General features: G+C 38.9%; 3 protein-coding genes and 1 non-coding gene across 9 annotated transcripts in view; 1 reads left to right on the top strand and 3 right to left on the bottom strand.

Annotated features, from left to right (window-relative positions):
• Nucleotides 1-319: 319 nt before the first annotated feature.
• On the bottom strand, nucleotides 320-4,243 carry LOC141793345 (N-acylethanolamine-hydrolyzing acid amidase-like). Its single transcript, XM_074673973.1, has 11 exons — nucleotides 3,990-4,243; nucleotides 3,616-3,780; nucleotides 3,346-3,469; nucleotides 3,144-3,234; nucleotides 2,968-3,053; nucleotides 2,715-2,887; nucleotides 2,554-2,616; nucleotides 2,411-2,477; nucleotides 2,267-2,295; nucleotides 1,861-1,930; nucleotides 320-1,607 (listed from the first exon to the last, which is right to left on the bottom strand). The coding sequence occupies exons 1-11, from the start codon at nucleotides 4,175-4,177 to the stop codon at nucleotides 1,590-1,592; spliced, it is 1,074 nt and encodes a 357-aa protein (XP_074530074.1). The 5' UTR covers nucleotides 4,178-4,243; the 3' UTR covers nucleotides 320-1,589.
• Nucleotides 329-400, top strand: trnae-cuc (transfer RNA glutamic acid (anticodon CUC)). Its single transcript has one exon. It is a non-coding gene; the product is annotated as a tRNA-Glu (tRNA).
• A 2,537-nt stretch (nucleotides 4,244-6,780) lies between the features above and the next one.
• bhlhe40 (basic helix-loop-helix family, member e40) lies at nucleotides 6,781-10,250 on the bottom strand. The gene is made up of 5 exons (XM_074678793.1): nucleotides 9,862-10,250; nucleotides 9,710-9,773; nucleotides 9,499-9,606; nucleotides 9,050-9,173; nucleotides 6,781-8,911 (listed from the first exon to the last, which is right to left on the bottom strand). Exons 1-5 carry the CDS (start codon nucleotides 9,936-9,938, stop codon nucleotides 8,058-8,060), a joined length of 1,227 nt encoding a protein of 408 aa, XP_074534894.1. The 5' UTR covers nucleotides 9,939-10,250; the 3' UTR covers nucleotides 6,781-8,057.
• A 2,864-nt stretch (nucleotides 10,251-13,114) lies between these two features.
• itpr1b (inositol 1,4,5-trisphosphate receptor, type 1b) overlaps nucleotides 13,115-15,647 on the bottom strand; it is a 104,732-nt gene continuing 102,199 nt past the window's right edge. For 4 of the 6 annotated variants that reach the window (XM_074678742.1, XM_074678758.1, XM_074678764.1 and 1 more), the window contains one exon: nucleotides 13,116-14,408. In XM_074678742.1, coding sequence (XP_074534843.1) covers nucleotides 14,322-14,408 — 87 coding nt within the window. In that variant the 3' untranslated portion in view covers nucleotides 13,116-14,321. Of the gene's footprint in view, nucleotides 14,409-15,647 lie in introns of all 6 variants that reach the window. The other 2 variants (XM_074678750.1, XM_074678780.1) reach the window with 1 other exon arrangement.

Below are 15,647 nucleotides of genomic sequence, written 5' to 3'. Positions count from 1 at the left end.
TATACCTCCACCCGCGGTCGACGAAAGCCTAAATACACGAAAAAAAGTGTTCATATGAAAACTTTAGATCTCATGGTAGATTATTGATGACTTTCATTGGTGGCTAACAGTTTGGGTATGCGATATAAGGGTGACAGGGCGCAGGAAAAGAGGTTCATTTTTTTATTTTTGTTAAATGATGAGAAATAGGCGTCTCCACAATGCGAAGATAAGGAAGTAGTAAGGAAACGAAAAAAGCAACAAAGGCAATAAATTCCAATAAAACAAACATGCGCATGGTTTAATAGTACAATGTATTTAATATATCAGGTAACCCTTCCCTTGCAGCTCCCTGGTGGTCTAGTGGTTAGGATTCGGCGCTCTCACCGCCGCGGCCCGGGTTCGATTCCCGGTCAGGGAACTAGCTTTTGTGCCTGGCTTGATGCTCGACCAGTTGAACCAGCTGCAGTTCTTGGTGTAACCTGTCTGTGAGAATTGAATGTGGAAATATGGAAGTGCTAAAAGACCGCAAGTTGTCAAACGCTCACAGGAGACGGTCTTTACAGTACCATAGACCACATTCACACCAAACTAAGTATGACAACCTTTACAGCAAAAATAAACATATCAACAGTCTGAATACCTCATTTGTCTTGCTGCATACACTATAATTTTTTTTATTGGCTCGTTTCTTTTATTTTTATTGAAAGTTTGCCAATTCATCAAAGGCTATTTTTGTACCATACCTTAATCACATTTGTGCATTTGGCCTCTCTACTGGAGGCTCTTACCCCAAAGTTAAACCAGCCTTAAAATTGGACAACAAAGAGCAGGCAATACATACATGACAGATAATTCACTGTTTCAAACTAATGTCGATCAACCTGTTCAATGTAAAGAGCTTAACATAGTAGCTTAAAATGTAAATCAACAAAATGTTCTGTTCAGTCATTGTTTATTTTATCAATAGCATGGGAGAACTTTTATACTGGATATTTGTTATCAGCTATAAAAATATACATCCTGGCAGCAATTAAAAAAAAATCCAAAGTAAAAATTAAATTACTGTAGGACTATGATAAATCCATTTTAAGGAATACGGTTCATTCAGTATGTTAAAATGATTGGATAGCCTAGTTATACTTCCGTATTCATTGGATTTGAAGCTGTTTGGGTGGATAGTCCTTCACCACTCATTAAAAGTTTCATTTACAGGTTTGAAATATTCAAATGTTACAGTTTGATTGAGCAAATGATGTTATCTAAAGAAATGCACATCTGTGAGTAAAAGATGACAAAAGGTAAAAGCATCATTAACATTTTTTTTCTTCAGATTATTGCCTTCAGTGTTGTCCAAAAACTCACTTCCCATTGAGAAAACAATGTTTTAGAAGCTTAGGATCTAAATTGGGTACATGTGGCTACAGAGATCAGCAGTTTGTGTTTGTAAAAGGCAGAAAAGCAGTGTCATCCTAGAAAGTGTTTAAGAAAGGCCCCCTCATATTCATTAGCTATGTAGACTCTCCACAGGATCATGAAACCTGCATACAGGTGAAGATTTGAAGGTGAAGATACCCTGGTCCCCTGTGATGCTTACTGCTCTATGTCAGTCATCTTGGTCTGCAGCCCTGGGAACAGATTTCACAGGAGTAAGACTCTGCTGTTTTTTGTGAGACATTACTTATTACTTTATTATTATTATTATCATTATTATCATTATTATTATTATTATTATTTTCATTTATTTATTCATTTATTTAATCTTTTTTATCAATTGTAGTAGCAGTAGCAGTAGTATTGGTGGCATACAAAGTTGCAGAATTTTTTTATTTGCCGTAAAGTAAAATTTCATCATTAAAATATATTATATGATGTAGTTACCTTTTGTCTGACAAGTGTTTGGTACTTCTCAGGAGTGGCTGCGCTCATTGTTGTTGTGTAGACTGTTATTCTGAGAGAGTATCAACATATTAGACAAGACAATAAACACAATAATCTGCCTTCTGTACATCCACTTAATTAAAATGTCTTTGATGGTTCATTAGAGGGATAGACTGTACAGATACTACATGTTCACATTATGCTGACTGATCCTTCTCTGAATGCTGGACGCTTGCTGTGCTGAGTAATGGTGTCAAACAAAGGCCTATTGACATGGTTGCTGAGGTAAAGCTAAAGAAATAGGGGTTGGTATGCACACAACTACCCCATCTCAGCATTATGAGGAGTCATGTGGTTCCTTGAAACGTAAAATGAGGCCATAACGAACAAACAATGTGCTTCTTACCCATTACACACTGGAAACAGCGACAAAACCTGTAAAGCAAGAATCAGTTACTAGTGTTTATATTTTAAAGTATGCATCAAGTTTTCTTTTCTTATCCCGAGGGACACAGTCTCCTGAAACATTGATTCATTAATCATCGCTTGCCTGATAAAGAGTCTCCATGTTGATGTGGTCCTGGCCAGTAGCATTTAGTGCTTTGTTTGCTGCTTCTCTGTGGAATAAAAATACAAAAGTTTGATAATAGTAATGACCAGAGCATGTAAGTATCTAAGTGTGGGATTACTTGCCTTCTATGATCTCTGGCAGGGGGAGGACGCCAATGGTCAAAGTTAGTCTCCACTCTGTACCATCTTGAACAGGAAGGAACAAATTTATGCTTGAATCAAGTTGTGCAACATGCATCTTGATATATCACTTTTTTTTTTAAATGCCGTATTTTGCTTCTTACTCTCCATTCACAGGCTCGAGTGGCCAGATATCTGCAGGCCCAGTCCTGTCCCTGGTAATAACAGCCCCTTCTCCGGGTCGCACACCACCCACGATGTAATACACCCCAGTGATGATGGGGATTTTTGAGAGACGCATCACAGCATCATAAAAGTCCTCTGCCTTCTCGAGTGTCTGCAAATGTTGAATAGTTCAGTTTCATTTCCTACTTCAGTAAACATCCCTACTGTACTAACTTCTGCAAAAGAACTCACCTCTCTCACAAGCCAGCTGACTGGGGATCTCCGATAGATAAAAGCAGAAACCACATTTTTCCACCAGTTCCACCAGTGTTCAGTGCCTAATGTTCACACACAACATAAAAAATCTCTAGGTCTGATTTTGTCATTATTTTTCAGAAGTATGAGTTCTGAGAGGAGTGTTATTTTACCACGCTGGTCACCAGAAACAGTAAACTTTTTAGGACTTTGTCCCGTCCACAGGCCAACGTAGCCAGCAAAAGAAGTTCCCTGGTAAGCCACCTGAATAATTGTGTCAGCAAACAACCATTAACTGAGTTTTAAGCTTTGCAACATTGTCAAAGTACAAAATACCTCTTTGAGTTTTTCCAAACTTTGTTTTTTACTAAATACCTTGCCATTCTTGAGGAAAACCAGGTTGACTGTAAGATTTCTCAAAACTTCATGTGGGTAATCAAGGTTCCTGCCATGGTACAGGTGCCCCTTGCTGTCCTGGGCTATGATGCTTGTGCAAAATCTAGAAACACATAGTTCATTTGCTTTAGTGGAATTCTTTCAATTTTCATTTTTTTCTTTTCTTTTTTATTTATTCATTCAATTTTTGAGGCGTGTATGTGCATTAAAATAGAATACAAATGAATGAAGAAATACTTCCATACGTACGCACTAACTTCATAAGCAAAGTTAAGAATTATAACATCTGAAAGGCTTCCTCCAAAGTGCGCAGCAAGACCACGGATCTCTCCTGCATAGGGCTGGGGAATGTATTTCTCCAGAGACATCACAACAGGTTGGACTGCATGGTGCACCCATTTTGGGACAGTAGAGCTAAACAGAAAAAAAAAAAAAGAAAAATCAAAATAAAACTTACGAAACACTTAAGTGTTGCCCGCTGGCAATAAGTGCTACTAACTCGATACATTTTAACAACATAGCCTCGATCGTCGCAACATGATAAGCCATTTTACGCAAATATAAAATAATTTAACTCTGAAAGTGTGTTAATCATCATGACATGCGACAAGAACTTCACTTACTCAATAACCTGTGCAGCGGCTTTTTTCAGGAAGTCGGGGTCAAAGACTTGGAGCAGGGGCGCCCAGCGCTCCTCCGGATCATCGTCCAGGCTGATGTTCAGTGTGGGTGGGGCGAACTCTGCCTGAACCTTAGACTGTACCGAGCCCACTCCGAGTCCGAGCAGCAGCACAGCAGCCCACATCCCCATGGCTGGTCCAGTGCGAGACAGCTTATCCAAACACCAGAGACCGTGGTGCCTTGTACTTCGAACAGGAATAGCACTTCCGCTCTGACCTTTTCAGAATAAAAGCCGAGTGCGTGATCACTATTCATTATAATAGTGTTCCTACACCTGTAACTCTCATTTCGAAAACAGCGATGATGACGATAATAATAATATTAACAACAGCAGCATCCAAAGAAACGTGGACCCACTTTTAACATAATTGTCAATATTTTGTACAAATTCGAAAAGAGTTGTAAACAGCACAAAAAGTAGTGTCACATACCTTTCCTCTGAAGGGCAACAGTAATTTGAAGAAATTTGAACAAGACTTTATGGAGTTTCAGGAGGCTTGGTTTGAATTGAGTATTCTCAATGTCAGATTGGTAAAGCCCAGCAACTTTCTAACACATGGTATTTTAAGAATAGAGAAGTCAAAATATCTATTGTGCTGTTGTTTGAATTATTTTATGATGCCATGCATGAGCACTACCTGATTCTTTTTTTTACAAAGGCTAGGTAAAGAGTTCTGCATAGTTTTCCTGAATGCAGTTTCTGCACACCTCCACCTGTTGCTTGAATTGTATTGTGATTTCAGATTTTAGAATGTGCAAAGCAAAGTATGAGTAGTTTTTTTCTAGGTGCCACTGGCAAAAATGTGCCAATTCTGTATACTCTTTTGACTTAGCGAAGTGAGCCAGGCATGGTGCATCTGACTTAAAGTGTCAATATAAAATCATTAGGCCTTTTATGATACTTTATAAAACAGAGATAACTAACTGTGATGCTTGATTTTCGTTTGTTTGTTTGTTTGTTTGTTTGTTTGTTTGTTTGTTTGTTTTGTTTTGTTTTGTTGACAGTCCCCTTTGAATCACTATGGGGTAAAAGAGGCAGCTTTAGCCTTTACAGCTAATTTCCAGCTGTAGTCCCTGGCCAGTTGTAAAATAGGCAGCTTACAGTGTAATCATCAAAAGTTAAGATACAATTAAATACAAAAGAAAATACATATGACATGGTTATGAAAGGCCTAAAACAAAAGGAAGAGACATACAACTTATCACACAAAATGAGAAAAGACACAAAGCAAGCAATGCATTAAAAGGAAAGACTGAGACAACAAAAGGTGAAGAAATAATCAAAAAGGCAACATTCAAAACACAGATAAGACATTAAATTAAGACATTACATTAAGGTAGGCAGCAGCAATGACTATGTCACATCCAAAACAGGTTTTCCCATTTGACTGGGATTAGTGTCTACACCTGTAGGTGTATCTAAGCCACAATTTGAGATGGGAAATGAAAGTGGAGTATTCATGTATGTCTTTGATAGTATTGGGCATTGACTTCTAATGTATTGCTCTGACAGAAAATGAATGCTGACCTAAGGTTTTTGATAAGACTTGAGAAACACATAGTCTCTTTAACCCACACTTTTAAAATATGATGAAACCCTGTGGGAATTTTTCCAGTCCACTAAGTTGACCTAGTGAAGCTCATCTTCATCTTTGATGAGCAGCTACTACAGTAAAGGAAACTATAGCTTCTTTTTATCCCTGACATCATACCATCTGCAGCATAAAAGGTATCTCAATAACAAGATATGTGTTTCAATGGTAAACAAAAACATTTGCAATCCTATTCAATTTTCACAGGCAAAAAAATCTGTCTTGAAAACTCTTTCTGACTAAAATCACTCACTGCATGCCTGAAAAGCTCTGCTACAGGAGTCCTTCTCCGTCTGAAAATTATTGTCAGTACCACTCTTATCACACAAGGTGGCGCTTGAACTGCATTTTTTGAGCACACCAGGATTGTTCACGGATCTGAAGTCATCTGAAAACAAGGTGTTGAATTTTTTTTAGTTGTCAGCAAACCAAATGACAGAGCTTTGTTATAATTAGAGAAAAAAATGCCATTTAGGAAGTTATTGAGGTGACATGTTGGGCAGGAAACATACAGCACCTTTCACCCAATGCCTCATATAGCGCTCACAACTACTGTGGTTATCACTCAAGTACACAATCATGAAGCTCTTCTGAAAAATTTTCATCTCGTTAAAATGTCTGCCTGACAGTACATAAACTGTATATAAATAGTAAAAGACAGGAAATGGCAGGAAAAAAAGTGTTCATTTACCTGAATAATTTAAAATTTTGGTTTATCAAATGAGGTTAAACTTTCCTTCTATTCTGATATTGATAAAAATAAATAAATAAACTTAATGAGAATTACGATTTTAGATTGAGTTCTTATAAGGAAGTAGGATTCATGACACTATTCGGTAAATTTTCACTGCAATGACCCAAACTGTTTAGACCTACAAGTTAAATCTTTTTTAAAAAGGGAGCTTTAAATTTAAGCTTTTGACAAATTCACTCATTCCCAAAAGTTTTGCTGTGGAAATGCTTTTAATTTGTAAACATCTGCAGCCTGTAATCTAAGACAGGCTATTGATTTACACGGGCTCTGCTGCTTTATGGGTTATGTAAGAGTTATGTAAGTTTGTGTTGTTACGCGGAGTTGTCAGGTTGGCTGTCAACAAGATGTTTCAAGCATCAGGCCGTGAAACACAACTTCAATGTGGGAAAAAAAGCTTTATTAATTTTTAATATATATATATATATATCAATAATACTTTATTTACAAAGTATATACAACAAACATCCTTTTGTTACGTGTCGAGATAAAAACCCCAAGTACCTTTTTCTATACAAAACTATCATTTTAGTTTAAACTTTACATTCACTGCCACAGACACAACAGTTAAAGCAAAATACATTAAAAACCTGCAATTGTTGTGTCTGCATTAATTGAGTAAAGGCAACAGCATAAGCTAAGGTCAGGCCTTAACATGAACGGGAATTGTGGGCAAAACACAAATCCTGTTGAGCACAACACGACGTACTGTACACGTTCTCTTGGATACAGCAAATGACTACCTCAACCCTCGTAGAGTAGCGATGCAGATACACTCAGTGGGTCACTTATCAAAAATAGAGATGTACAAGTTATATAAACAAAAATACTTACAAGACATGACTCGACAAGAACGCCATCTAAATACACGATGAGTCACAAATTAAATCACAAAAGCGCGTGTGGCCACGTTACTTTTCAACAGACGTGTGACACACCTCGAACAATGACAACGCCCTGAATTCTTTGAACATTGTGGACATTTGTGTTCAATGAAACTGCGGCTATTTCATGGGTCGAATGAGCTATGGGTTTGTGGGACCTCGGGTCATCGTGAACCAGCGTTTGTTTTTTGGTCAAATTTAAAACAATAGTTAGTCGCAGTTATGAGAGCCATGAACAGCAAAGGTAGATCCTCCATTCACAGAGAAACAGCAGGTAATATTTCAAGCAGCATCTACAGGGGGCTTTTGTTTCTATCTTTACATTCATAACAGGCCAGGTGTGCAAAAGAGTAGGTCTGAATAATTTTAGGGCGCTTATCTATGCCTTACATTCTGAGCTGACCTGACATTCATTACTGAGAGTTGAGTAGACAACCCTCTGAATAATATTCGGTCTTCAGGACGTCCAGCACACTCCTCGTTAAACCGACCAAAACTTCACAGTGTTTTAGAGTGATGCAACCAGTGACATATTATGAGCCTTCACATGGGTGGTTCATGTTGCCCATGTACAAACACATTGTTTCAGTGTGTGAGGACCTGATTATTAACATGGGGGCCATTTGAGGTTCTTGGATCAGGTCCAGGTTCTGATAAGCCGAACAACAGCTGTGGTTTGAAGGAATACCAGTGTATTTCTGTCCGTTAACCAGCTTTTCAGGTTCCAACCATTCCTCCATATCGACATTCAGAGGGCAGCGTTTGCAACATAAGCATGTCTGTTCAGTCTTTGGTTTCCAAGTTCATTGGGTGGACCTGCTTTAAAGCTTTATGTGAAGAAGGGATGTCCATGGGGCTCTGGTGGGGCACAGGAGATCCTGCCCTCTGGGACATCACCAGGGGCGAAAGAGGTGTCTCTGGGTGCAGATTTCCCGCTGAGCCGCTCATGCCAGGATACATGACTGGCATGCCTCCGGGGTACCAGCATTTGTCCAGCATGGGCAGGTACGCTGCAGCTGATGCAGCTGTTGGGGGGATGAGGTAGAAGGGGAGACAAAATGGGTGCTGGTTAGGGAAGCCCATATAGCTGCCGGGGCTTCCCGCCATGTGACCAGAGAACGCCTCGTCCTCGGGGGATTCAGACCTAGACTTCTTGGCCTGAGGCTCGTCGCCCTCTTGCTTGATGGAGCCATTCTTCCTCTCAGGCCCTGCCTGCTTCAGCTCCCCCTCCTTTGGATGACTTTCTGACCACTGAGATTTGGGGTCACGCTTTTCATGCTCTCCCCCATACCCACTGTCAGTGTCCGTGTCACTGCCACTTTGCTCCCCCATCCCGTGAGGATAAGTCCTTTGGATGACGGGTACACAGTTCTTAGCTGGGACCTCGGATGCCCTTTGGGGCTGTCCAGTGGGTTTCTTCATTTTCTCTGAAGCTTGAGACACGGGCTCATCTGGGTTCAAGCGGCTTGGATGCTGCATGACTTCAGCTGCTACCTTTTGGATGTGGCTGATAACGTGAGAAGGAGACAGATCCCGACTACTTTCTTGACCGGCCAGATAGTGGAGGACCTCTTTTGCACATAAGTGAAATCCAGAGCGGAACATCTCCTCGCTGCTCTCGTCGCCTCCATTGTCAGCTGTTGGATGAGAAACACAAATATTAAAACATTTACTCCTGCAATGTAGCTGCATTTTTTTTATCTGAGATGCAAGAGATACAAAGCACTCAGCTGCTTGTAATTTTAATTTACATAACATTTGGGTATCAAACTTACTTATTTGGAGGTCTTTCTGCAATGCACTTATTTTCTGCTGCTGCTGCTCCAGAAGGTTGCTCAGAGCCTTCACATGCTTGAGAGTGAGTTCCAGCACCACAGCTTTCTCCAAATGACCCAGCGTCTAAAACAGGAAGACCTTCGATAAGCATGTTGATCTTTCTTATGTAACACATTCTGCAGCTGAATAGAGGACAAGCCTCAAACACCCGGGAAGTCATGCAATCCACGTACACACTAAATTCCTAACAAGAAAGCCCTGTTTGAGTTCAGATGTTTTATTCTCAAAACCAGAAATTTAAATATGTTCCTGCCTTCCAAACTTTTGTCTTATTTGGATCAAAAATCTGAATCAAGGGCTGCCATAAAAACTTCTCAGCCTCACCATAAAACATCTTAGATTGTGAATCTGTTTTGCAAACATGCCATGTGCAGAGGACAATACTCACTGTAAGCTTAAGGTGTTCTGGCAACAAATCCTTCAACTGTGCAATGCATTCGTTGATTCTGTCACGTCGTTTCTTTTCGATCAGTCGGTGTGGAAGCTTGTAAGTCTCCTGTAAGGAGTTCACATGTTTTCAGTGACATGCAGGGATTATGATTTAAAAAAAAAATAATAATAATTGAAAACTCGATTTTTGAATTTTAACTGAAATTTACCTTACTGTCATCCCCACGCTTCATTCCCCTTCTGGATTTGTACACATAAATAGGAAAATCCAGCCTTTAGAGAAAAAAGTTAACATTAGTTGATAAATTTTAAGCAGGGTACAACTCCGTACAAAGTGAGTTATAATTTAATATCGTCTTACCCTTGCATTTCAGCGATGTCCAGTGATGGGTGTTTTGGCATACAGGGAGGTGGTTGCGCACTTGTAATCCTCTCCATGTCGCTTAACTGTAAAACCCGTAAACTACTTCAAAAAAGCCTCAAAAGCGTTAGAAATGAATTTCTGTAGTCGCACTTCAAAGCGAGAAAAAAGCATCAAAACAACAGCGATGAAAAGGAGTCAAAAGTATCCGCCTTTATCCAGTGTGTGCGTGTTTTCCCCGCTGTAAGCTGGAGTTGGGCACGGCACAGTGTTGTCACCCTGAGGTCCGGACACAGTAGTATGTCTAGGGAGGCTCCACGCGCGAATGAATGTGTGAGAGCTGGGTGGGTTTTGACTACGTGTTAAACCCTGTGACTGCGGGCACGTCTCTCGGCTACAGACACAGACTCGACACAGTCACATGAGCCTCACGTGTTGGACGGCGCTTTCAACTCCTCACCCTCCCCGCGCGCGCGTGCGTGCGAGCACACACACACACACACACACACACACACACACACACACACACACACACACACACACACACACACACACACACACACACACACACACACACACCTCCCCTCGCGCTGTCACGGAGTACAACCCATTTCTGTAGTAGTCCTCCGCTGGGGCTGAGTCTCGTGTACCACCATGCTCCGGCTCACCAGGCACACCGTGTTTGCAGAGCTGACTGTGTTTACATGGTAGAAAAGTGGAGCAACAGTTTTTCCCACTAAATAGAGGAACGTTGTTTGGTCGCAAGTGTTACAGTATAAGAAATAAAACAGCTTCAATGCAGACCTAAAACACCAGAGCCTGAATTTGGAGTCGAGAAAAAGAGTAATAGTTTTTGTTAAAAAAAAAAAAAAAAAAAAAAATCGATGCTCAAAGCCAGAAACAAAGCTTTTGTTCCACGAGACTAAAGTGTTGTATATTTTAACTCAATGTGCCAAATGTTCTCTGTGATAATCTGAGGTCTGTTGAAGTTACTGTCGGTTTACTTATTTTAACGTGTTAATATCATAAATTGTGTACATAAAATCGTTAAATGGCCCCTCTGTTAATTGTTTGTGCGTGTGACTTTAGTAGGTCCATAAGAAGTTGTTTAAAAAATATATTTTTTATTTTTTTAATCAAGCTATATTTGTAACATCTTGAATGATTGACTCTGAACTCCTTGTACAGACGGGACAGATCATTAAGGCTCGATAATAAAAGCTGTAATTAAGCGAGATGATAAACCACACTACAACTTCTAACACCTAATTTATTGTTTTATTGTTGCCAACGGGGCAATTATTCAGCCTGGCATGTGTCATGCGCTCCCCACGGACACGGTGTAATTTCATACTGTGCCCGACTGCCGTGTGGCACGTGCACCTGCAGCGGGATGACTGTGTCGCTGCTGCGGAGTGTTTTGTTTTCCTTTTTATACCGGCTGCTGTACTGATAGTATTAAACCTGCTTGTACCCAGCGGACTGTCACGTTGAGCTCCTCATGGCCGAGGGAAAACCGTGCAGCGGATCCCTGAAGGTGACGTCATGCGCGCAATCTGCCGAGAGTTCCCGACTGGTCGTCTCGGTTCCCGCCGTCGATGTCCCGAAGCGGCCAGAGGCTAAAGTTAGAAAGTGTCCAAAACAAGGGAGCGCCTGAGAAAGGTGTGTGCCAAAACTCCCTCTCAAAGTCAACAAGCTCATCAGGAATATAAAAGTGCTTGTCAGTCTTTTTGTCTGCGCATGTAAAAAGACAAAGACCAAAAAAAAAAAAAAAATAAATAAAAAATAAAACAAAAAGAACAATTATGCCCATATAAGCATGTTATTCCTCACCTTATATTACGAGCCAATTCCAAATATTCAGTTTTATTTCTTAACATAATCGTATGGTCTGTTTAATTTCTGTAGTAAGTAGACATAAAGAAACAGACTGCACCTGTGTTTTTAGAAATCAGTGCTTATTCCTGATTTCAAGTGACACAGTGCAGCCCAGATGTTTATTATACATACTGTTGCTGTATAAAAAAAATCTCAAACATAAAGCTGTGAAGTAGTTGGTATGGAGATAACTGATGACACTACAACTCACAGTTGTTTGTTGTATCCACAGTTATGGGATCATTCAAATTAGGGATGTCCCGATCCGATCATGTGATCGGAATCGGGGCTGATCAGATCGGAGATCGGGGGAGAGGGAATCAGAAAAAGCCTGGGGCCTTAGTTCTTGTTTTTAATTAAAATGTGTATAATAGCACATCATCATTCATTTAAGAACAGAACTTAATTTGTCATTATAACAAGTACAACAAAATTGCAAACAAGACACTGCAACCTTATTGTCACACACATACAAGGTAATCTTGTGGTGCACCACTGAGAAGCTTTGTTTTTATTTTGTTGATCCAATGCTGCACTAAGTGGAGAAAAAAAAGATATATCCATGTTGGCTAGAATGATACCTTCATTAAAATCACATAAAAAAAAAAACTCAAAGGGCAACATGTAGGAGTTTTTTTTCTTTTCTTTTTTCTTAATGCATTGCTGAAAGATCGGATCGGGAAATATTGGGATCGGCAGATACTCAGAATAAAAAATTGGAATCAGATCAGGAGAAAAAAAACATGATCGGGACATCCCTAATTCAAATGTATTGGAAACTAAGCTCTTTTTATGACTGATCTTGTATTCGAGCGGTCTCAGTATTCGGCTTAAAATTGTGATGTACTTTTCTCAAGACAAATAGCGTATTAGTGACATTGCAGAACCCCTGGCATGAATGTCTTGTGTTTAAAGAAAGGATTTCTCTGGCAGTGAAATGATGGCTCCATGATGTGGCCAAAGTTAGCATTAAACTAAAGTACAGCCTAAATTTCGTTGTTCAGATAGACTGTCTATCATCCTTCGCTGGTAATGTAGTTGTGATTTTAATGTAATTAACAATGTGTTTTCCCACATTATATTTATATTATATAATCAGTTTTCTGTCTTTTCAAACAAACTTTAAACAGGTATATATGCGTATGCGCACGTGTTATTGTCCTTGTGGGACAAAAAAAAGATTCAAAAAGTAATAAATAGACTTTTGATAAGATTTTGAATAAGAACTTCTGGCTCAGCGTAAGAATAGTTTAAAGATATGAGAATAAAAATCTAAATAATACACAAGTGTTTCATTGATTTTTTATGACTCATTTCTCAAAATAATTTGTCATATGATCTCAACATTAAGCACACACAACATGGCGTAAAGGATAAGAACATCAATTTTAATAAACATTTCTACTTTAATATACAAATTGACAGTACATAGATTTTAAGTTATTCTTAACGTACATGAGTAACAGTTCTTTTTCTCCATCTGATTTTCTATACAAAAGCAAAGATAAGCAACAAACTGTACACAAATAGTTTAAAAGGATCCTTCTAAAAGTAGCAGGAAATCTACCAATATATCAGTGAACATGAATATGAAATAAGTGCCTCTGCACAAACAAGAGACTTGTATCAGACCTTAAATGAGGCCAAAAACAGGCACAAATGGAACGAGTCAACAGAAAATTATGCTCATGACTGTTGTTACAGCGAAAGTTACACAACTCCTGAGCTAACTTTGAAAGCATGAGCGATCCTGAATAAATTACACAGTATATTTGAGCGAGGAGACAAACACCCATAAAGTCCCTTAGAACCAAACACTGAATAGAAAGCAATTTATTCTATAAAGAGATAGTACTGAGATAAGACAGCAGTGGAATTTTACAAGTGAGGAAAACTATTGTATGTATTGCTTTCACAATAAACTAATCTATTGAGTGAAGTTCACACTCCGGAAATAAGCACGCTTTTAAGAAATAAATGACAGAAATTCAGTCAACTTAATACAGTCCCTATATTTACGTAAGTAGAAACTATTTTATCCAGTGACATTAAGGTTCAAACAAGAACATTGGCCCACTTTTAAATAAGACAGAACTGATGGAACTTAAATCCTTACAACAATGAGGTTGCATATTTAATTCATTATATTGCACAACATACAAAAATAAGACATTTAATACTGCTTGTTATGCCAGAAATAGAAAACATTTAAATAAAAAATGAAAAACAAATTTGACTATTTCTCTCTGTCCAGTCAGCTAAAATATGTTTCAAGTTCAACTCATAAAGGCCATGTGATGAAGAATCCATCCAATAACTGTAGAAAACATTTGGCACCAATTCAAACTGGACTGAACAGAAAAAAAAAAAAAAAAAAAAAAACATGGGCGAGTGTTACTGTCTGGAGCAACACATGCGTGGGTTAGAGCTACAGATTGCCTTATACCTACTTATGTTACAGTGTTTCCTACAGTGATGAGTTACGCTCACACTCAGTGCAGTTTACGTAGCGTGTAACCTCTGAGTGAAGACGACACACGAGCAGCCGATGCCAAGCTGTGTCTGGGTGCAGTTAGTTGACTCTACGCAGGCTGCTGAGGGTTAACATTCATATGTTGAGGGTGTCCCAACAGGCCGATTCGCTGCTTCTGCTTTCTCTGCTCTGTCATCTGTAGAGAAAAGGCACGAATGTAAAAAGTCATTTCATCTGTACCTCTTTGGCATGCATGTCCTCCTCTGCCGAACAAGCTGGAAACCTCCTACGTCCTTAAATATATATCCATTCATTTATTTATTAAGTTCACTTTTCACAAAAAAACAGACGCAGCACACACTCTGCACACTGCAGAAGAGAAACAGATGCTTTTGAAGTCGAACCAGCAGCGTCTTACACATTTCAGTATCTTCTGACGAAAGCAAGAGATACAAATTACTAATAGTGAAACTCAGTCAATAGAAATTTCAGAGATCAAGCAAGGTACACGAGTCATACCACATGTTCTAACCTTTGTACCAGCCGGTATAACACTGCTTTTTTATTTGCTAAGAACTTTTAAGAAATACAGAGACGTTTTCTCCTCAATACCGAAACAAAACAATATTAAAAGTGAGACAAAGTGCTCTTGTGATGAGTGGAGGAGGAGAAATACAGTGCATCTGAAAAGTACTCACAGCACTTCATGTTTTCCTCAACTTATTGTGTTACAGTCTCATTCAAAAATGGGGGAAAATCCTCAAAATTCTACACACAATACTTTTAATGGCAACGTGTTATAATTTTTTAAAATTATTTTTCAAATTTAAAATTCAAATCTCAGTAGAAATGTTATTAATGCTTAATAGATGATTTAATGCTAAAAAGACATTAAGTGAATAATCAAAACTGTGTGAGCTAATAGGGGTGGCCTTTTCTTGTTTTTGTTTTTGTTTTTTTTTATTAAATAAAAACCCTGAATGAGAACACTGATTTTTTCGAACTCATTTTTCTGTTTTTGCCTCACTTTTACGAAATGCAGATTCCAAATGTCAAATTTATGCTTTGAATTGTTTAAAAGTTTTACAGCTTTCACCCTGTTTTGTTCATGTTCACAACGAAAAGTAAAATCTGACCTCACAATATTTTGTGTACCAACCATGGGACTTCACAAAGTTGCCCCTTGTAGCTTTCAGCAACGCCACAATCATTTCCCCCTGTCTGGGTCAAAATGTCTCCAGTTACATTCACTTCCTCACAGCGAGTTCTCATTTCAAGGGTAAGACATTTTTACAATTCTGTTTACTAGAAACAGACGATTGCAGAAATTGTGAAACTCGTGCGTCTTTTGCCTTTGTACACAATATCCCTCCAAGATTTTCTGACACATGGACTGAAGCTCACTTTCCGAGCTATTCTCCCAAAGCAAATCTTC

This window comes from Halichoeres trimaculatus, unplaced genomic scaffold (assembly GCF_033239565.1).
Source record: "Halichoeres trimaculatus isolate MK-OKI-2021-1 unplaced genomic scaffold, fHalTri1.1 fHalTri1_scaffold_1, whole genome shotgun sequence".
Taxonomy (NCBI): Eukaryota; Metazoa; Chordata; class Actinopteri; order Labriformes; family Labridae; genus Halichoeres; species Halichoeres trimaculatus.
Note: the sequence above shows the minus strand (reverse complement) of the source record. Positions and strands in the feature narration are given on the sequence as shown.

Bases quoted from the DNA above. Each gene is read 5' to 3' on its own strand.
- LOC141793345 (XM_074673973.1), bottom strand. From the start codon at position 4,177: ATGGGGATGTGGGCTGCTGTGCTGCTGCTCGGACTCGGAGTGGGCTCG. The intron at 3,781-3,989 runs GTAAGTGAAGTT...TTTTCTGTTTAG, and splicing joins GCCGCTGCACAGGTTATTGA to CTCTACTGTCCCAAAATGGG. The intron at 3,235-3,345 runs GTATTTAGTAAA...ACAATTATTCAG, and splicing joins TTTTCCTCAAGAATGGCAAG to GTGGCTTACCAGGGAACTTC.
- bhlhe40 (XM_074678793.1), bottom strand. From the start codon at position 9,938: ATGGAGAGGATTACAAGTGCGCAACCACCTCCCTGTATGCCAAAACAC. The intron at 9,774-9,861 runs GTAAGACGATAT...TTTTCTCTAAAG, and splicing joins GACATCGCTGAAATGCAAGG to GCTGGATTTTCCTATTTATG. The intron at 9,174-9,498 runs GTGAGTATTGTC...TTCCTGTTTTAG, and splicing joins CAGAACACCTTAAGCTTACA to ACGCTGGGTCATTTGGAGAA.